This window comes from Aethalodelphis obliquidens, unplaced genomic scaffold (assembly GCF_003676395.1).
Source record: "Aethalodelphis obliquidens isolate GAN/ISIS:26980383/991018 unplaced genomic scaffold, ASM367639v1 scaffold28, whole genome shotgun sequence".
Taxonomy (NCBI): domain Eukaryota; kingdom Metazoa; phylum Chordata; class Mammalia; order Artiodactyla; family Delphinidae; genus Aethalodelphis; species Aethalodelphis obliquidens.
In genome coordinates, this window is record NW_020837972.1 from 6,874,381 (window position 1) to 6,890,602 (window position 16,222).

The window sequence follows — 16,222 nt, forward strand, 5'->3', positions numbered from 1 at the left end:
TTTTTAAAAACACACTAAAGATATACCACTAATATGTAACTTTGAAAGTTTTCCCAGACAGATTTTTTTTTTTTTTTTTTTTTTTTTTTTTTTTTTTTTGCGGTACGGGGGCCTCTCACTGCTGTGGCCTCTCCTGTTGCGGAGCACAGGCTCCGGAGGCACAGGCTCAGCGGCCATGGCTCACGGGCCCAGCCGCTCCGCGGCATGTGGGATCTTCCCGGACCGGGGCACGGACCCGCGTCCCCTGCATCGGCAGGCGGACTCTCAACCACTGCGCCACCAGGGAAGCCCTCCCAGACAGATTTTTAAACAAAATTACAAATAAATTTGAAAAAAGCAGCAGTTGGCAAATCGTCAGGTGCTAAACAGTTAGAATAAAATCCATTTTTTTCACAGCTCAGAACATTATAGAACTAGCTTTTTCGTGCTTGTAGAGAAAATCATTTTGATTAGGAGTGTTTATAAACCTAACTGTCCTTATAAAAATGCTGTTAAGCGACCCAATTCTGTGTCAACAGGGCCACTGTGCCAAAGAGTCGTCTATTAATGACAAGAACGACTGGAAAACTGTTTCCAATGCCTTTTCTGTCATCGATTTTACTGAAGATGATCTTGAGGTATGAGCCCCCCAAGGGCAGAGATGCCAGTAGTCAGGTCTGGGATTGAGGAAACCATCCTGGTTTCTTGGTGATTACACGGTAGGGTTGCCAGATTCAGCAGATAAAAACATAGGACACTTAGGTACATTTGCATTTCAGATAAACACTGACTAATATTGTAGTAGAAGTATGTCCCAACATTGCATGGGACAAACTTCATACTAAAAATTAGTCATTGCTCATAAATACACGACCATGTGTAAAGTAGATAGCTCGTGGGAACCTGCTGTATAGCACAGGGGGCTCAGCTCGGTGCTCTGTAATGACCTAGATGGGTGGGGGATGGTGGGGGGAGGGAGGTTCAAGAGGGAGGGGATATATGTATACATATAGCTGATTCATTTCATTGTACAGCAGAAACTAACACAACATTGTAAAGCAATTTTACTCCAATTAAAAAAAAATCAGTCATTGCTTACTTGAAATTCAAATGTTAACTGGGCATTCTGCATTTCATCCAGCAGCCCTGAATTTTCCCAGTGCTGAGTGCCAGCAGGTGGTCATGTTTCCTCTTCCCCTTAAACCCAATCTCAAATATTTAATCCCCTAGAGTGCTAGGAATATCATTTATTTATGCTTCTATATTGGAACAAACTGGACCAAATTGTAGGATTTATAAACAGTTTGTTTTTACATCTTTTTGTCCTTGTTTTCTGGGTGGGGGTGGGTGGGTTGTTAAACTATTGATCTTTCAAGGACCAGGATATAATTTTTAAAAATATATATATGTATGTATATATACACATATGTGTGTGTGTGTGTATATATATATATATATATACACACACACACACATATATCTGGGATCATGACATTTGAACATTAGATTGGTGGGGAGGCACAGGGTGATATCAAAATAGCAGTGTCTTGTGCTGGAGATGAGTGAGGCATCATCCTGCCCTCCGCAGAGGCTCTTTCCCGGCTTCCCTTAATATCTGGGGAAGGAGGAGACTCCATTCGTTCTGTGAGCTCCAGGCTGGAATTCAGGGGCGGGGAGTTCTCCCTCGGGTATCTCCCCTGATGACATTTATCAATTAGGCAGCCACCGTCTTCTCTCCCTGTCCTCCTCACCACTTCCCACATTCCTAGAATCTCTATGGAATTATTGCCAGTGTCCTACACCTGGGGAACATCTGTTTTGAAGCGAACCAGCAGGGCTGTGCCTGCATACCAGACACCCACGAGATCAAATGGATTGCCAAGGTGACGGTCCAGTTTGGGAGAGCCCCGGTGCGGGGGGAGCAGACACTCTCAGAGATGGAGAGACCGGGGAGGGGAGTGAGGCAGCCGGATGCCCACGTCCCAAACGGCTCACATCGTGTTCTCCCAGCTGACACTGGTTAGGAGGTTTAAAGAGCGTGGGGGTAGATGAGGGAGCGGGTAAAAGCCAGTTGGTTGAAAGACCAAATATGATCTGTTTTGCATTAAAGCACAGTTAGTAGGACAGGTACACCTGGACCTGGAAACTCTTTATTAGTGAGTAAAGTTGGGTTACTGAATGGCATTTTGATTTCCATTTATTCAGCTCCTAGGGGTCAACCCATGGGACCTTCTGGAAGCTCTCACCCATAGAAAGATTGAAGCCAAAACGGAGGAGGTAAAAATGGCTCTAGGTGGAAATGTACCTGCCCTTCCCACCACTGCTGCCAGCAGGATGGTGGCCTTAGGGGAGGCCAGACTCCTGAATCCTGCCCACCAGGTCCTGTGTGGTCCAGCTTCTGGCAGCATCTCCTGCCTTAACTTCCCCATCCCCCAACATCCCACCATCACAAGCTCTCTGTGCCTCACACTCGCCCTGCCTTCCCTCCACAGAGTCTTTGCATATGCTGTTCCCTCTGCTGGAACACTTTTCCCTATGCTTCTTGTAGTTAACCCAGCCTTATCCTTCAGTTCCCAGGGATCATTTCTTCAGAGTCCTTTCCCTGCTCATCCCACCCCTACCCTGAAGCACCATATGTATCTCCTTATAGCACTTGTCACTCTCAGCTTGAGAGCAACATGACGCTTCTTTGTGTGACTTGTTGAATGTCCCCCTGCCAAACGTGAGCCCACAAAGGCTGGAACTGTTTGTCTTAGTCATGTCTATGTATCAGCACAGGGCCTGGCGCTCAAGAAATAGCATAAACAGCACAGGCGGGAGGCGCATCTTTCCCCAGCAAGTATCCTTCCCTAGTCATCTTTAAAGCCTAGGTTGAACACTCAGGAGGCCTTTTAATTATTTTAACCTCTGTAAAGATGTACCTGTCGTTCTTCTCAGGTGATATGCCCACTGACGCTAGAACTCTCTGCCTACGCTAGAGATGCAATGGCAAAGGCCGTTTACGGACGAACATTTACTTGGCTGGTCAACAAAATCAATTCCTCCTTAGTGAACAAGGTTGGTCCACACACATTGGGTCATGTGCTCACTAACATGGTAATGTTTTATAACCAACCTCTTTAAAGAATTTGTGAGAATTGACTGTACGCTCCTGGTGGGCAGGGGTGGTGTCTTTTCACGTCTACATTTCCAGTGTCTAGCACACAGTAGGCTCACAAAAATGCATGCTGAATGATCTTGGCCGGGTGTCCCCAAGTGTGGGACACACAGCATTGCAAGTATGCCAGGTGGCTTTAAGTATACACAGAAGCTTTTCCTTTTAACAGTATATTTTAATGTGTATAAGAAAAAACAGGCTGACTCCTTTGAATTTACCCCATGGGCATGTTTCCTTTTTAAGTGGAGTTATTTAAATAAAAAAGGGAGTTTACTCAAAGCTGGAAATTAAGGAAATGATGATATGAGGGCAACGGGGTACATAGATGTGGTGAGACTCAACGGAGGAAGCATGCAAAGGACAGATTTGGATACATTGACTCAGTACATCATATACAATGTTAAATTGTGTCCCTTAATAAAAAAAAAAAAAAAGGCATGCTCTCTTTAAATAGCCATCCTTGCGGGACAACACTTGGTCCTCTGTTGAAAATGATATCCAAAGTATCTGCCTTCTCTCCTGGATAAACGTCTCCTTCGTGCTGTTTATAGCTTCCTTCTTTCCTTCCCTCCCTCTCTCCCTTCCTTCCTTGTTTTCTTTCTTTTTTTTTTTTTCTCTTCCTCTTCTTTTCTCTTCCTCTTTCTCTATCTCTTTCTTCTTCTTCTTCTTTTTTTTTGGATTGAATGTGGGATTGGGAGGCTGAAGAGGGCTGAAGCAAGGAAGTGAATCAGAAGATGAAGGTTTCACTGCTCCGGTGATGGATAAGGAAGCTGGGATGGGATCTGGGGAGGCTGCAGGCAGGAAGAGGCAGGCTGGGAAAATTATTTCTACCCTAAGATTCTTCTGTGAGCCATTGCTGGAGAGAGAAGGCATGAGATTTATAGCCAAGTCCCAGATTCGGGGACAGCTACCAGGTTTTGAGGGTCACAGAGTAAACAACCTTAACGATTAATGGTGTGTGTTACATTGACTAGGATTACACTGGGAAAACGGTGATTGGATTGCTGGATATCTATGGGTTTGAAGTCTTTGACAAGAATGGGTGAGTTCCTTGTTACCCACTGGTTCTTTGTTTTTCTTTAAGGTCTGAGTCTGGTTTATGGCATTTCTGATGTTATTGGAATTCATTTTCCTATTTCTAGAAACTCTCCAGATTTGCATAGCCCCTACCTAATAGACTTTTCTAGAACCGGAATAACTATAAAAAATGCAAATGTCTTTTAGCTTGACTCTTCTGATCTATTTAGTAAATTATTTGTTTAATAAGGGCTTTGGTTTTTCTGTATGGAAAAGCATCCTTAAAAATAAGTAAAAGCAATTTTTTAAAACTTGGTCTACTCACGTAGCTTTAGTTACTTAAATCTTTTGCACCTCTAGTTTTGAACAGTTCTGTATAAATTACTGCAATGAGAAACTCCAGCAACTATTAATTGAGAGAACCCTAAAAGCGGAACAGGCAGAATATGAAATGGAAGGTATAGAGGTAAATGTTTCGATGTTTTCTCCTCATTTGATATCTTAACCTAGCAAAAGACATTTCCTTGAGAAATATTATTTCATTGGAGATTTTTCCGGATTAGTACTAAGGATTATTTTTCACTCCTTCTCTGCTTATTTCGTGGGAAGTTATTTTGATATTCAGCAAGTATTCTTTTTGAAATGTTAGAGATAAAAATCAGATTTGGGAAAAACAGTTGGAAAATCAGTTTAAAAGAATTATATTTGATGTTCATCTTCAATCCTTCTTGGAGAATTTTTTTCCTCTTTGTCATTTTAGTGGGAACCAATTCAGTATTTCAACAACAAGATCATCTGTGACTTGGTAGAAGAGAGACACAAGGGAATCATTTCCATTCTGGTGAGAAAATTAACATTGACTTGGGGCCCATTCAGTGGTATTTACAATACCCGGAAGATCTTTTCCCCAGGCTTACAAAGGGTTAAGAGTGAAATCCACTGGTTTATTGAAGGATGCAAGTTGAACTTTTTTGCTGAATGTTTGCTCCAGGCTTTAGGCCGAGCTTCCCCCTCTTGTTCAGATTCACAGACCTAAATTATAGCCCATCAGGAGATCACAAGGAAAGACCTTTTATCATGAAAGCATGCGTGTCTCTCTTCGATAGACATGGCAGGATGAGCCAGGGAACTGGGGACCTGGTTTAGGCACTTGGGGGAGGGGCTGCTTTCATGCTTAGCACTGAGCAGGCAGCCAGAAGACTTAAAGGAAGGCTTTGTAGAGAATATCCATGGATCCTGAGTTGAGGCTCTGTGAGGTGGGCCTGTGACCTTGTTTTGAACTATTGTGACTTCTGAGAACGTCAGGGTCCTCGAATCCACGATTGTTCCACTTCAAACATCAACGTCTCTAACAAATTCTGAAGGCCAGTGAGAAATGACTTCCCTGCCTTGCCTTCCATTCAGGATCGTCTGTACTACGGTTTGCCTCCCTGTTAATGAGAATTACCGGTCCCCTTCCTCCTCCTGCCTCCCCGACAGCTAACTGGTGTGTGAACCCACGATTCTGAAGCACAGCAGGGACATTGATGGGTGGTGACTGTAGTCGCCAGGAACATGGGCACCATCTCGATTCAAATCCCAGCCCTACTGCTTATTAGCTGTGTAAGCTTAGGTAGGTGTCTTAACCTCTCTGAGCTCCAATTTCATCGTCTTTCAGTGGGTCCAGTGATAACAGCACTTACCTCAGAGAGGAGCTGTAAGGACAAATTAAGTGAAATAATATATGCAGAGGGCTTAGAACTATATCTGGTGCGTGGCAGGCATTCAGAATCTATCCGTTCAACAAATACCTATTGAATGCTTACTTTGTGCCAGGATTCTGCCTTGTGCTTTGGGACACGGCAGTGGACAAAACAGGTCAAAACAGCTGCACTCAGAGGCTTTAAATTCTCGCATGGAGAGACTAACAACAAACAGGTGAATGGGCAAAATGCACAGATTGTGCAATGGAGAGAAAAGCAGGAAAGATTAGATGTGCTGGGGAGGGAGGTTCAATTTTAGGTAAGATGGTCTAGGAAGGATTCTCTGAGAAGGTGACATTTGAGCAAAGACCTGAAGGTGGGGACAAGCTGCGTGGACGTCCAGGAAGCACAGACTGACGTAAGCTAGTACACGTACGTTCAACGTGCCTGCAGATTGCTAGACTAGTATTTTAAACTACCTTAGTAATAAGTACTTGTTTCTATTTGGTTTGCCATAGATGGAATCAGAAAGCATAGAAATGGTGCTTTGTAAGAATTGTTTCTCCAACATGAACCCAGCTTTTTTGTTGTTTTAATAAAAGCTACAGGGTTGATTCATTTTTTTTAAGATGGTCAATTAAATGTTATCACTGTTGAGGACCCAAAACAGGAAATAGACATAGCTTGTGAAATAGGAAAGGTTAGACTCAACTAGTTCTACGGCTCGCTTTCCCTGAGGGCTTTGCTCCTAGTCAAAGAGGGTATGTTCTTGGCCAGCTGGTTACGAGTGGTTAAGAGACAATGAAGTTGAGTGTTTCAGCTGGTTATGAAAGCTGCGAAGTGTCCCTGGGAAGACTTTGGACACAGGTGTCAGACAGGTGGGAGAGTTGACTTTTCATGGAAATTTCCAGTCTCTCTGGTTCCAAGCTTCCCTGAACAGATTTGAGAAGCGGAGCACGTGTGATGGATTACCCTTCCTCCCCCAGAAATGTTCACCCAAACTTGTGTGAGATGATATATTTCAATCCACTACATTTTGCCCCAGCTGGTGGAAGCATTTAAACTTGGAATTGATGGAGGGTGGCGCCATGAACAGAGACTTCTGTTTCTGTTTTGTAGGATGAAGAATGTATTCGTCCTGGTCCTGCTACAGACTTGAGTTTCCTGGAGAGATTGGAAGAGAAAGTGGGCAAGCACGCACACTTCCAAACGTAGGTGTCTCCTTGCGAGGCTGCTGCATGGGGGAAGGTCACGTAGAGTTGACCTTCAAACAACATGAGTTTTAACGGCGTGGGGCCACTTATACATGGGTTTTTTTTCAATAGTAAATACTTACAGTATTACGTGATCCCATCCCCTGTTGGTTGAATCCATGGATACGGAAGGCCAGCTATGAGTTATACACAAATTTTTGACTGCGTGGAGGTCGGTGCCCCTAAACCCCAAGTTGTTCAAGGGTCAACTGTATCTCCGTTATCTTGGATATATGGACAGTGCTCTCCAAGAGTACAGATACTTCTTCATTCCTAGAAATATGATGATACGCCAACTGCACAACTTTTGTTGGTAGGGGTCAAGCTCATGTGAATTCCAAGTAGAATTTTTTTTAAGATTTTGTGTCTTTATTCATCATCATTTCATTTTGGACATGTCCACATGCATGAAATGTCTCTTCTTGATTCAGGTATAAAATTCATGCAGTGGTGTATGTAGATCTGAATTGTACAACCAGATGAATTATGATATTTGTGTGTACCCACATCACCATCCCACAGATGAAGACATAGAGCATTTACAGCACCCCAGAAAATCAACTAGAAATTTAACATAGTCTTTGAGACAAGAAGGAGAGAATTTAAGGGCATGTGCTCTGGAGTCGTAGGGAGCTGGTTATGAATCCCAGTTCAGCCACTTATGAGACACGTGACTTTGGGCAAGCAATACTCCTGAGTTTGAGTTTCCCCTTCTACAAGATGGGATAATTAATATACCTACCATATAGCATTGTAAATGACTACATAAATCATCTAGTGTAATTTCTGGCCATAGCAAAGATTCAGCAAATTGCAGTGGCTTCATCAAACCCCTTATAGACTATTGAAAGGATAAATAAGTGGAACTGGATAAGTATATGAATCAAGAATGGGAAAATAAGTTGTAAGATCTTCACAGGTGGGATCATATATGGCCATGAGAATGAACAATCTATAATACATGCAATAATGTAGGTAAATCACAAAAGCATGTGATCAAAAGAAATCAGACACAAAAGAGTACATACTATATGGTTCCATTTCTATGAAATATCAAACCAGGTAAAAACAACCTCTTCTGTTAACTGTCAGGTTGTACCTGGAGAGGGCTCAAGGTTGGGAGTTCTCAGCGACTAGTAATGTTCTGTCTCTTGATCTGATGCGAGTCACACAGAAGAATTCAGTTTGCAAAAATTCATTGAGCTGTGCACTTGGGATACGTGTGTACATAATATATATGTATATACATTTCAAAAAATTTATAAAAAATTATGAATCACCAGGATCTGAAAAACAATGTTTCATCAGTATTTTAGTCTCTGAGCATCATAAAAATGTAAAGTAGTAAAACTGACTTTTAGGCATCACCTAGAAAAATGGAAGTTATTTCATTGTACAAATAAATGTGTTTCTGTGACTCATGTATTTTTTTCCCATTCCTCGGTGCTTATGAGAAGGAAGGATCTAATTTTAGAGAGACCTTGGTCTGTAGCCAGAAGAAATCGGAGGCAAGGTTTCCTGGGAGCTGCCCTTTGCGGTTAGCTTTCAGTGCTGGATTCCAGCTGATTGTCACAATCCTAAATAACTCTTTTGCTTTATATGTTGGTGCATTTTGTGGCAGTGAAGTAGAAAGTTTCAGTTCGTGTCTGTTTCTGTCTTGCTGCAGCCGGAAGCTGGCAGGTCCAAAGTGCAGAAAGAGGATTGGCTGGATGGAGTTCCGGCTCTTCCACTATGCAGGAGAGGTCACATACTGCACCAAGGGTGAGTGTCTGTGGGGCACAGGTTACAGGTCACAGCCATGCAGGTGCCCCCGAGTCCACTGAAAAACTGCTGCACATCTGTCTCAAATGTTCCCTAGCCCCGCGTGGAAATACGCCATTTTAAAAGTATTTTAAAAGTTTTTGCTTTTATATGTAACCACTTTATTGTGATAATTCACATAGCACCTATTTCACCCGTTTGAAGTGTACAGTTCAACAGTTTTTAGTATATTCACTCTGCAATTGTGCAATTACCGCCACATTCTGTTTTAGAACATTTCCCCATCACCCCAAGAAGAGCCCCTTTACTCATTAGCAGTCACTCCCCATTTTCCCCCAGCCCCTCTCCCCCAGCCCTAGGCAACAAACCAGTCTACTTTCTGTCTCTGTAGATTTGCCTATTCTGGACATTTCATAGAAATGGAATCACACAACATGTGGACTTCTGTGTCTGGCTTCTTTCACTTATATAATGTATCATGTTTTCAGGGTTCATCCACATTGTCATTCCTGTTTAATTGCCAAATAATATTCCGTTGCATGGTTACACCACATTTTGTTTATCGCTTCATCAGTTGATGGGCATTTGGGTTGTTTCCTCTTTTTCGCTATTATAAATAATGCTGCTGTGAACATTTTTTTCAAAGGCTTTTTCAAACACTTTCTTTTGTCACTTCTGCTTTAGGTTCTAGATAATTTTTACTTCTGAATAAGTTTATTTTGCTAAAAAATCTTTAAAAAGTAAAATACTGTGTATTAGTTTTTTTCCCTTAAGTACAGAGTGGTATAAAAAAGAAAAAACGTTTTAAATAGGACAAATCTCTCTATGTATATAACTTATTGATTTTTGTTTAAGAATAAAGTAATACACATGCAAGGCTAGAAATTTCTGACAGTACAGAAAAGTACAAAAGGAAAACTAAAAACCCCTTTTATTTTTAGTCTCTCCCTGAGATAGATACAAGAACCAACTGGAAAATACAAATGTCTTATGCATATACTTACACACGTGGGGACGTGCACGTGTGCACACACACACACATCTAAATAACACAGATTGTTATTTTGTGTTATCTCTTTTGCATTTTTCATTTAATGGATATTGGCAATCATTTGGACTCCCAACTAATATTCATTGAGCTCCCACTATGGGCCAGGCACTGTCCCAAATGCTTTACCTCTGTTGCTCGTTTAGACCTTACAGAACCACCCTGTGCGGTGGGTAGCCTTATTAGCCCCCTTTTAATCTATGAGGCACTGAACTCAGAGAAGTTAAATAACTTGACCAAGGTCACACACTCAGGCCTCTTGCCTCCCGACCTGCATTTGCTCTCCATAGCAACAAACAGATTCCTCTGCATTTCTTCTGAAAAGCTACACGTACTCCCTGTGGGGCTGTGTCCTGTCATCTGTTTGATGGCCTCTGGTTGTTTCCAGCTTTGTCTCTTGTAAACGCTGGTGTGTTTGACATTTTTGTCTATTCCCACTTAGCCAATTAGTGCACATTATATACCTAGGATAAATTCCCAGAAGTGGCATTGCTAAGTTAAAAATTCTATCAAATGTTCCTTTTGACCACTTCTGGGCATATATCCTATTTGTACACCCATGTACATAGGAGCATTATTCACAATAACCTAAAGGTGGAAGAAACTCAAGTGTCCATCGATGGATGAACGGATAAACAAAATGTATTCTATCCTTTCAATGGAACATTATTCAGGCTTAAAAAGGTAAGAGGGCTTCCCTGGTGGCGCAGTGGTTGGGAGTCCGCCTGCCGATGCAGGGGACGCAGGTTCGTGCCCCGGTCCGGGAGGATCCCACATGCCGTGGAGCGGCTGGGCCCGTGAGCCATGGCCGCTGAGCCTGCGCGTCCAGAGCCTGTGCTCCGCAATGGGAGAGGCCACAGCAGTGAGAGGCCCGCGTACCGCAAAAAAAAAAAACAAAAGATAAGAAATTCTGACACCTGCTACAACATGGATGAACCTTGAAAACATTATGCTAAGTGAAAGAAGCCAAACACGAAAGGACAAATCCATTCCACTTACGTGTGCAGTCAAATTCATAAAGACAGAAAGTAGAGTAGGAGTTATCAGGGGCTTCAGGGAGGAGGAATGGGGAATTAGTGTTGAACCAGTACAAATTTTCAGTTGGGGAAAAAGAAAAGTGTTCTGGAGATGGATGGATGGTTGAACAACAATATGAATTCACTTAATGCCACTGAACTATACACTTAAAGATAGTTTAAATGGTAAATTTTATGTATGTTTTACCGCAATAAAAATGTAGCTTTGATAAGTCCAAACTGTCATCTAAAAAGGTTGTATCTTAGACATTGCTGATGCATCTTTTTTTTTTCCTGATGCATGTCATCTTTAGCTGGTTTTGACTTTATAATGCCATCTAGTTACTAATTTAATTACTAACTGGCTAGGTTTTAAGTGAGCATTGATAAGCCAAGTTTTAAAATTGGAAATAATGTGTCTTCCTTTGATGCCATTGGGTACCACTAGTCCAAGTGCTTGTGCTTGATTTTTGTCAGTGGTGGGGGTGATTTTCTCATCCATCTACATAGTCTCACCTGGCTGCCCTTGGAAATCAGCTCCCTTCCATTGTTTCAATGTCATTCATCGTATGTGTAGTTCTTTACTAGGGCACGTGTACAATACTCAGTATAAAGACTCTACATTCATGTGATAGCTCGTCGGGTTTTAGCGTGCACCATGTGAGCTATAGGTCAGTTCTGAGGACCTGGTTCTTGACCAAGGATGGAGTTATCCCCCAGGGACATCTAGCAGTGTCTAGAGATCTGGCCTCTAGTGGGTAGAGGCCAGGGCTGCTGCTAAACGTCCACAATACACAGGACAGCCCCCCAAACAAAGACTGATCCAGCCCCAAATGTCAGTATTGCCAAGGCTGAGAAACTCATCCTAAAAGATTATTTTTAGAATTTCCCTTTACAATCAGTTGGGGCGGAATTGTATTTTTAGTCAAAAACATTGATTCAGGGATTTCTTATTCAATGTTTTACAGGATTCTTGGAAAAAAACAATGATCTCCTCTACAGACATCTGAAAGAAGTAAGTCTGAAACTTAAGTATATGTGTTTCTGATGGTTATGAGATATCACCTGTGATACTGACTTTGGGGTAGATTTGGCTTTCTGGATTTTTCTCTTCCATGCATTATATTAGAACTCCAGCATGTCACGGCCGGAACAGACATTTAAGATCATCTGTGTGAACACTTGACTCAACAAACCCATTCATATGTGTGTGGTGTCCTTCCTGTGTGCCAGGCATGGTGCTAGCTCTGGGGTCTCAGTGGTGAACAGGACAGTCCTCGTTCTCAAGGAGGCTTATCATCGGGGGTTGGGGGCAGGGTGGGGAGGGAGGGAGGAGTGGCTGAGAATAAATACATACACAATTAAGTTATCCATCAGTGAGAAGTGCTACGAAGAAAATACGGAACTATGATTGAGAGGGACATTTTAAATTTAGTTTAAGTGGTCAGAGAAAACACCCTCGTTGAGGTGACTTTGAGCTGAAACCTGAATGAGAAGGATCTTGGCCTTGGAAAGATCAGGGGCTACTCCAGGTAGAGGGACCAGCATGTGCAAAGGCCCTGAGGCCCAGGTGAGCTCAGCATGTGTTCAGTGAGGGGGGCATTGAGAGCTCAGCAGGATGAGGTCTCCAGGGAGGAGTAGAGATCTTGTCTTGGAGCAGTGGGAATACACTGGGGTGAGACAATCCAAGGATGAAGAAACTGAGACCCAGAGAGATCATGACTTGTTCAAGATCATATCTCAAGGTGGGGCTGGAACCAGGTTATGCCCCTGGGGCTACCAATGAAATTCCATCTCTTTTCATATGCCTCACTGATCAGAGAAACCTTCGGGTTTTTTTAAGCCTTTATTTTGTATTAAAATAGTTAACTGTTTTTTTAAAAATTGGGTCGTATTTAATGAGCTTGGTTTATGAAAAGCTTAAATAAACCTAGAGAGACATTTTCAGAGAGAACATGCAAACGGTTCATCTCAGGCGTCTTTTCTGCCCTTCCCTATTTTTCTCTACCACTTTAGGACCACTTGTCCCAACCTCTGGGATTCAGGATGGATAAACGATTCCTAACTTTGGATGTTTGCTCCAGGCGGTGCTCTCTGGGTCTGAGTCTCAGCCTGACCCTGTCCCAGCTGGTGGGGGGTGTCTCATGGCAGATTTCCCCATCGGTGAAGTGGGTCTGTTGATGCCTTCCTCTTGGAGTGGAAGGTCCTGTTGGACAAATGGGAGACAGTATTCCCCTTGTGGCTTTCCCCTCTGTGGGCATTGCCCATCCCCTTCACAAACCCATCCATGGAGGGTGCTTCCCACAGGAAGAATCTCTAAATCTCCCACTTTTCCCACCAGGGCTGAAGTTCCTTGTACTTTCTGAGATGGGTGCTTTCTAATTTTTAAAATTTCCTATCTGCAAATTACTCTCTCATGCCACTGTGAGTTTAAAATCGGGGTGAGTTTAAAAAAATTCTTTTCTAAGTTTTAACTGTGGCAAGATACACATGCATAATATGAAACTTACTATGTCAATCATTTTTAAGTGCACAGTTCAGTTGTGTTAAGTACATTCCCATTGTTGTGCAATCCACCTCCAGAACTCTTTTCATCTTGCAAATCTGGAACTCTGTACCCATTAACCACTAACTCCCTTATTCCCCCTCCCCTCCAGCCCTTGGCAACCACTATTCTACCTTGTATATGAATTTGGCTACTCTAGGTACTTATATAAGTGAAATTACACAGTATATGTCTTTTGTATCTGGCTTGTTTCACTTAGCATCATGTTGTCAAGCTTCATCCGTGTTGTTGCATGCGTCAGAATTTCCTTCCTTTTTAAGGCTGAATCATCCTCCATCGTATGGCTATAAGGAAAAAAAATTTGTGTGTGTGTCCAATTAAAATTTTTGAAAAGATATGCACAGAAGGAAAAATCAGACATACCAAAGCTGATGTCCTTGGACCCATGTCAACAAGTCCCTCTCCTGAGAGCCAGCTGTTCTAACCAGTTTATTGTGTATCCTCCCAGGGATGGTACAGACCACGACGTGTGTGTGTGTGTGTGTGTGTGTGTGTGTGTGTGTGTGTGTGTGTCTCCCCCTTTTTCTTTTCTCTTCATACACACTATGCATGTGGTCCTGCATCTTGCTGTTTTTTCACTTAACACCATATCTTGGAGATCATTCTTAAAGAGCTGGTTTGTTCTGTAGCAGACTAGCTGGACTGGAAATAATTATTGCTTTATCATGTCCAAGGAAAAATAATCAGATGGCCTCACCAAGTAGACAGAGCACTGGATATAGTACAGATCTTCCTCAACTTACATGGGTTACATCCTGATAAACCCATCATATATTGAAAATATCATAAGTTGAAAATGCATTGACTACACCTAACTACTGAACATCGTAGCTTAGCCTAGCCCATCTTAAAGGTGCTCAGAATGGTTACATTAGCCTACAGTTGGGCCACATCACCTAATACAAAGCCTATTCTATAATAAATTATTGAATATCTCATGTTATTGATTGAATACTGTACTGAAAGTGAAAAACAGAATGGTTTTGAGTATATTGGTGGTTCACCCACGTGATCGCATGGCTGACTGGGAGCCGTGGCTTGCTGGGCTGCCCAGCATCACGAGAGTGTTGTAAGCCCAGGAAAAGTTAAAAAAACAAAATTCAAAGATGGTTTCTATTGAATGTTCATCACTTTCACCCCACTGTAAAGTCAAACCATCATAAGTCGGGGACGGTCGGTATTTGAACATTTTCTTCTACATATGATTGTGTTTTTTTAAAAAATTAATTAATTTTTTTTGGTTGCGTTGCGTCTTCGTTGTGGTGCACGGGCTTCTCATTGCGGTGGCTTCCCTTGTTGTGGAGCACGGGCTCTAAGCGCGCAGGCTTCAGTAGTCGTGGCACGCGGGCTTAGTAGTTGTGGTGCACGGGCTCTAGAGCGCAGGCTCAGTAGTTGTGGCGCACGGGCTTAGTTGCTCCACGGCATGTGGGATCTTCCTGGACCAGGGCTGGAACCCGTGTCCCCTGCATTGGCAGGTGGCTTCTTAATCACTGTACCACCAGGGAAGTCCCTATGATTGTGTTTTTTTTGTGTGTGTGTATGGTACGCGGGCCTCTCACTGTTGTGGCCTCTCCCGTTGCGAAGCACAGGCTCCGGACGCGCAGGCTCAGTGGCCATGGCTCACGGGCCCAGCTGCTCCGCGGCATGTGGGATCTTCCCGGACCAGGGCACGAACCCGTGTCCCCTGCATCGGCAGGCGGGCTCTCAACCACTGAGCCACCAGGGAAGCCCCTATGATTGTGTTTTTTCCCCTCTTCTTCTTCAAGTGCTCCCAAGGCAGATGGCTCTGGTCCACTGTGCACACTTATGTGAACTTTCCTGAAGACCCCTTGATGATTTCTGAAGCAGCAAATGTGGTACTCATTTCTCTTTACCTACAGGTGCTGTGCAGGTCCAAAAACAGAATCCTGAAGGAATGCTTCCGGGTGGCCGAGTTAGAAAACCGGAGAAGGCCACCAACAGTGAGTGGCAGGGGGAAATGCCTGTGCAAAATTGGAAAGGTAGCAAAAATCACCCAGAGGGTGCAAGTGCTTTAGTTACCTATGCTTTTTAAGCTGTCCTCTCCTTTGTTTGGAAGTATCACTCTCTAAATGTTCTACTAAATATATATTTTCCAGGGTTAGAACCAGTGTGTTCATTTGCAGACATTCATTGAGCACTTACTGTGTGTCAGACACTGTGCTGGGCACGGGGGTATCTACCAATAACGGAACAGACGGTGTTCCTGCCCTTGTGGGGTTTACAATCTAGTGGGAGATGGTATAGGAAGATACAGTAAGTCCCCTACACACAAACCTTCAAGTTGCGAACTTGCAAAGATGCAGACGTGCGTGCCAGCAACGTCAGGCGTGAGTGAAATGGCAGCTCGCCCTCCATCTCCCATTGCTGACGGTCCTTCAGCTCTACCGTCTCCCACCTCCTCTCCCTCCTCCAGTCAGTAACTCTTCTTGCCTGTTCACTCCATGCCAGCCCCTGTATGCCAGCTGTGGTACTATACTACTGTACTTTTCAAGGTGCTATACTGTAAGATTAAAAAGGTTTTATTATTTTTTGTTTGTTTTTAATTCACTATTTGTGTGAAAAGTATTATAAACCTATTACAGTATGGTACTACGTAGCCGATTGTGTTAGTTCAGTACCTAGGCTAACTTTGTTGGACTTATGAACAAATTGGACTTAATGTGCTCTCAGAACGGAATTTGTTCATATGTAGGGGACTTACTGTATCATCAAATAAAGAAAG

The 16,222-nt window shown here is 43.0% G+C and overlaps 1 protein-coding gene across 1 annotated transcript in view; it reads left to right on the top strand.

Annotated features, from left to right (window-relative positions):
* Positions 1 to 16,222, top strand: part of MYO1H (myosin IH) — a 44,558-nt gene that overhangs the window by 11,097 nt on the left and 17,239 nt on the right. The window contains exons 6-16 of the mRNA XM_027124497.1: positions 519 to 617; positions 1,749 to 1,862; positions 2,185 to 2,256; positions 2,917 to 3,036; positions 4,111 to 4,178; positions 4,514 to 4,619; positions 4,914 to 4,994; positions 6,955 to 7,046; positions 8,755 to 8,849; positions 11,882 to 11,928; positions 15,360 to 15,440. Coding sequence (XP_026980298.1) covers positions 519 to 617; positions 1,749 to 1,862; positions 2,185 to 2,256; positions 2,917 to 3,036; positions 4,111 to 4,178; positions 4,514 to 4,619; positions 4,914 to 4,994; positions 6,955 to 7,046; positions 8,755 to 8,849; positions 11,882 to 11,928; positions 15,360 to 15,440 — 975 coding nt within the window. The remainder of the gene's footprint in view (positions 1 to 518; positions 618 to 1,748; positions 1,863 to 2,184; positions 2,257 to 2,916; positions 3,037 to 4,110; positions 4,179 to 4,513; positions 4,620 to 4,913; positions 4,995 to 6,954; positions 7,047 to 8,754; positions 8,850 to 11,881; positions 11,929 to 15,359; positions 15,441 to 16,222) is intronic.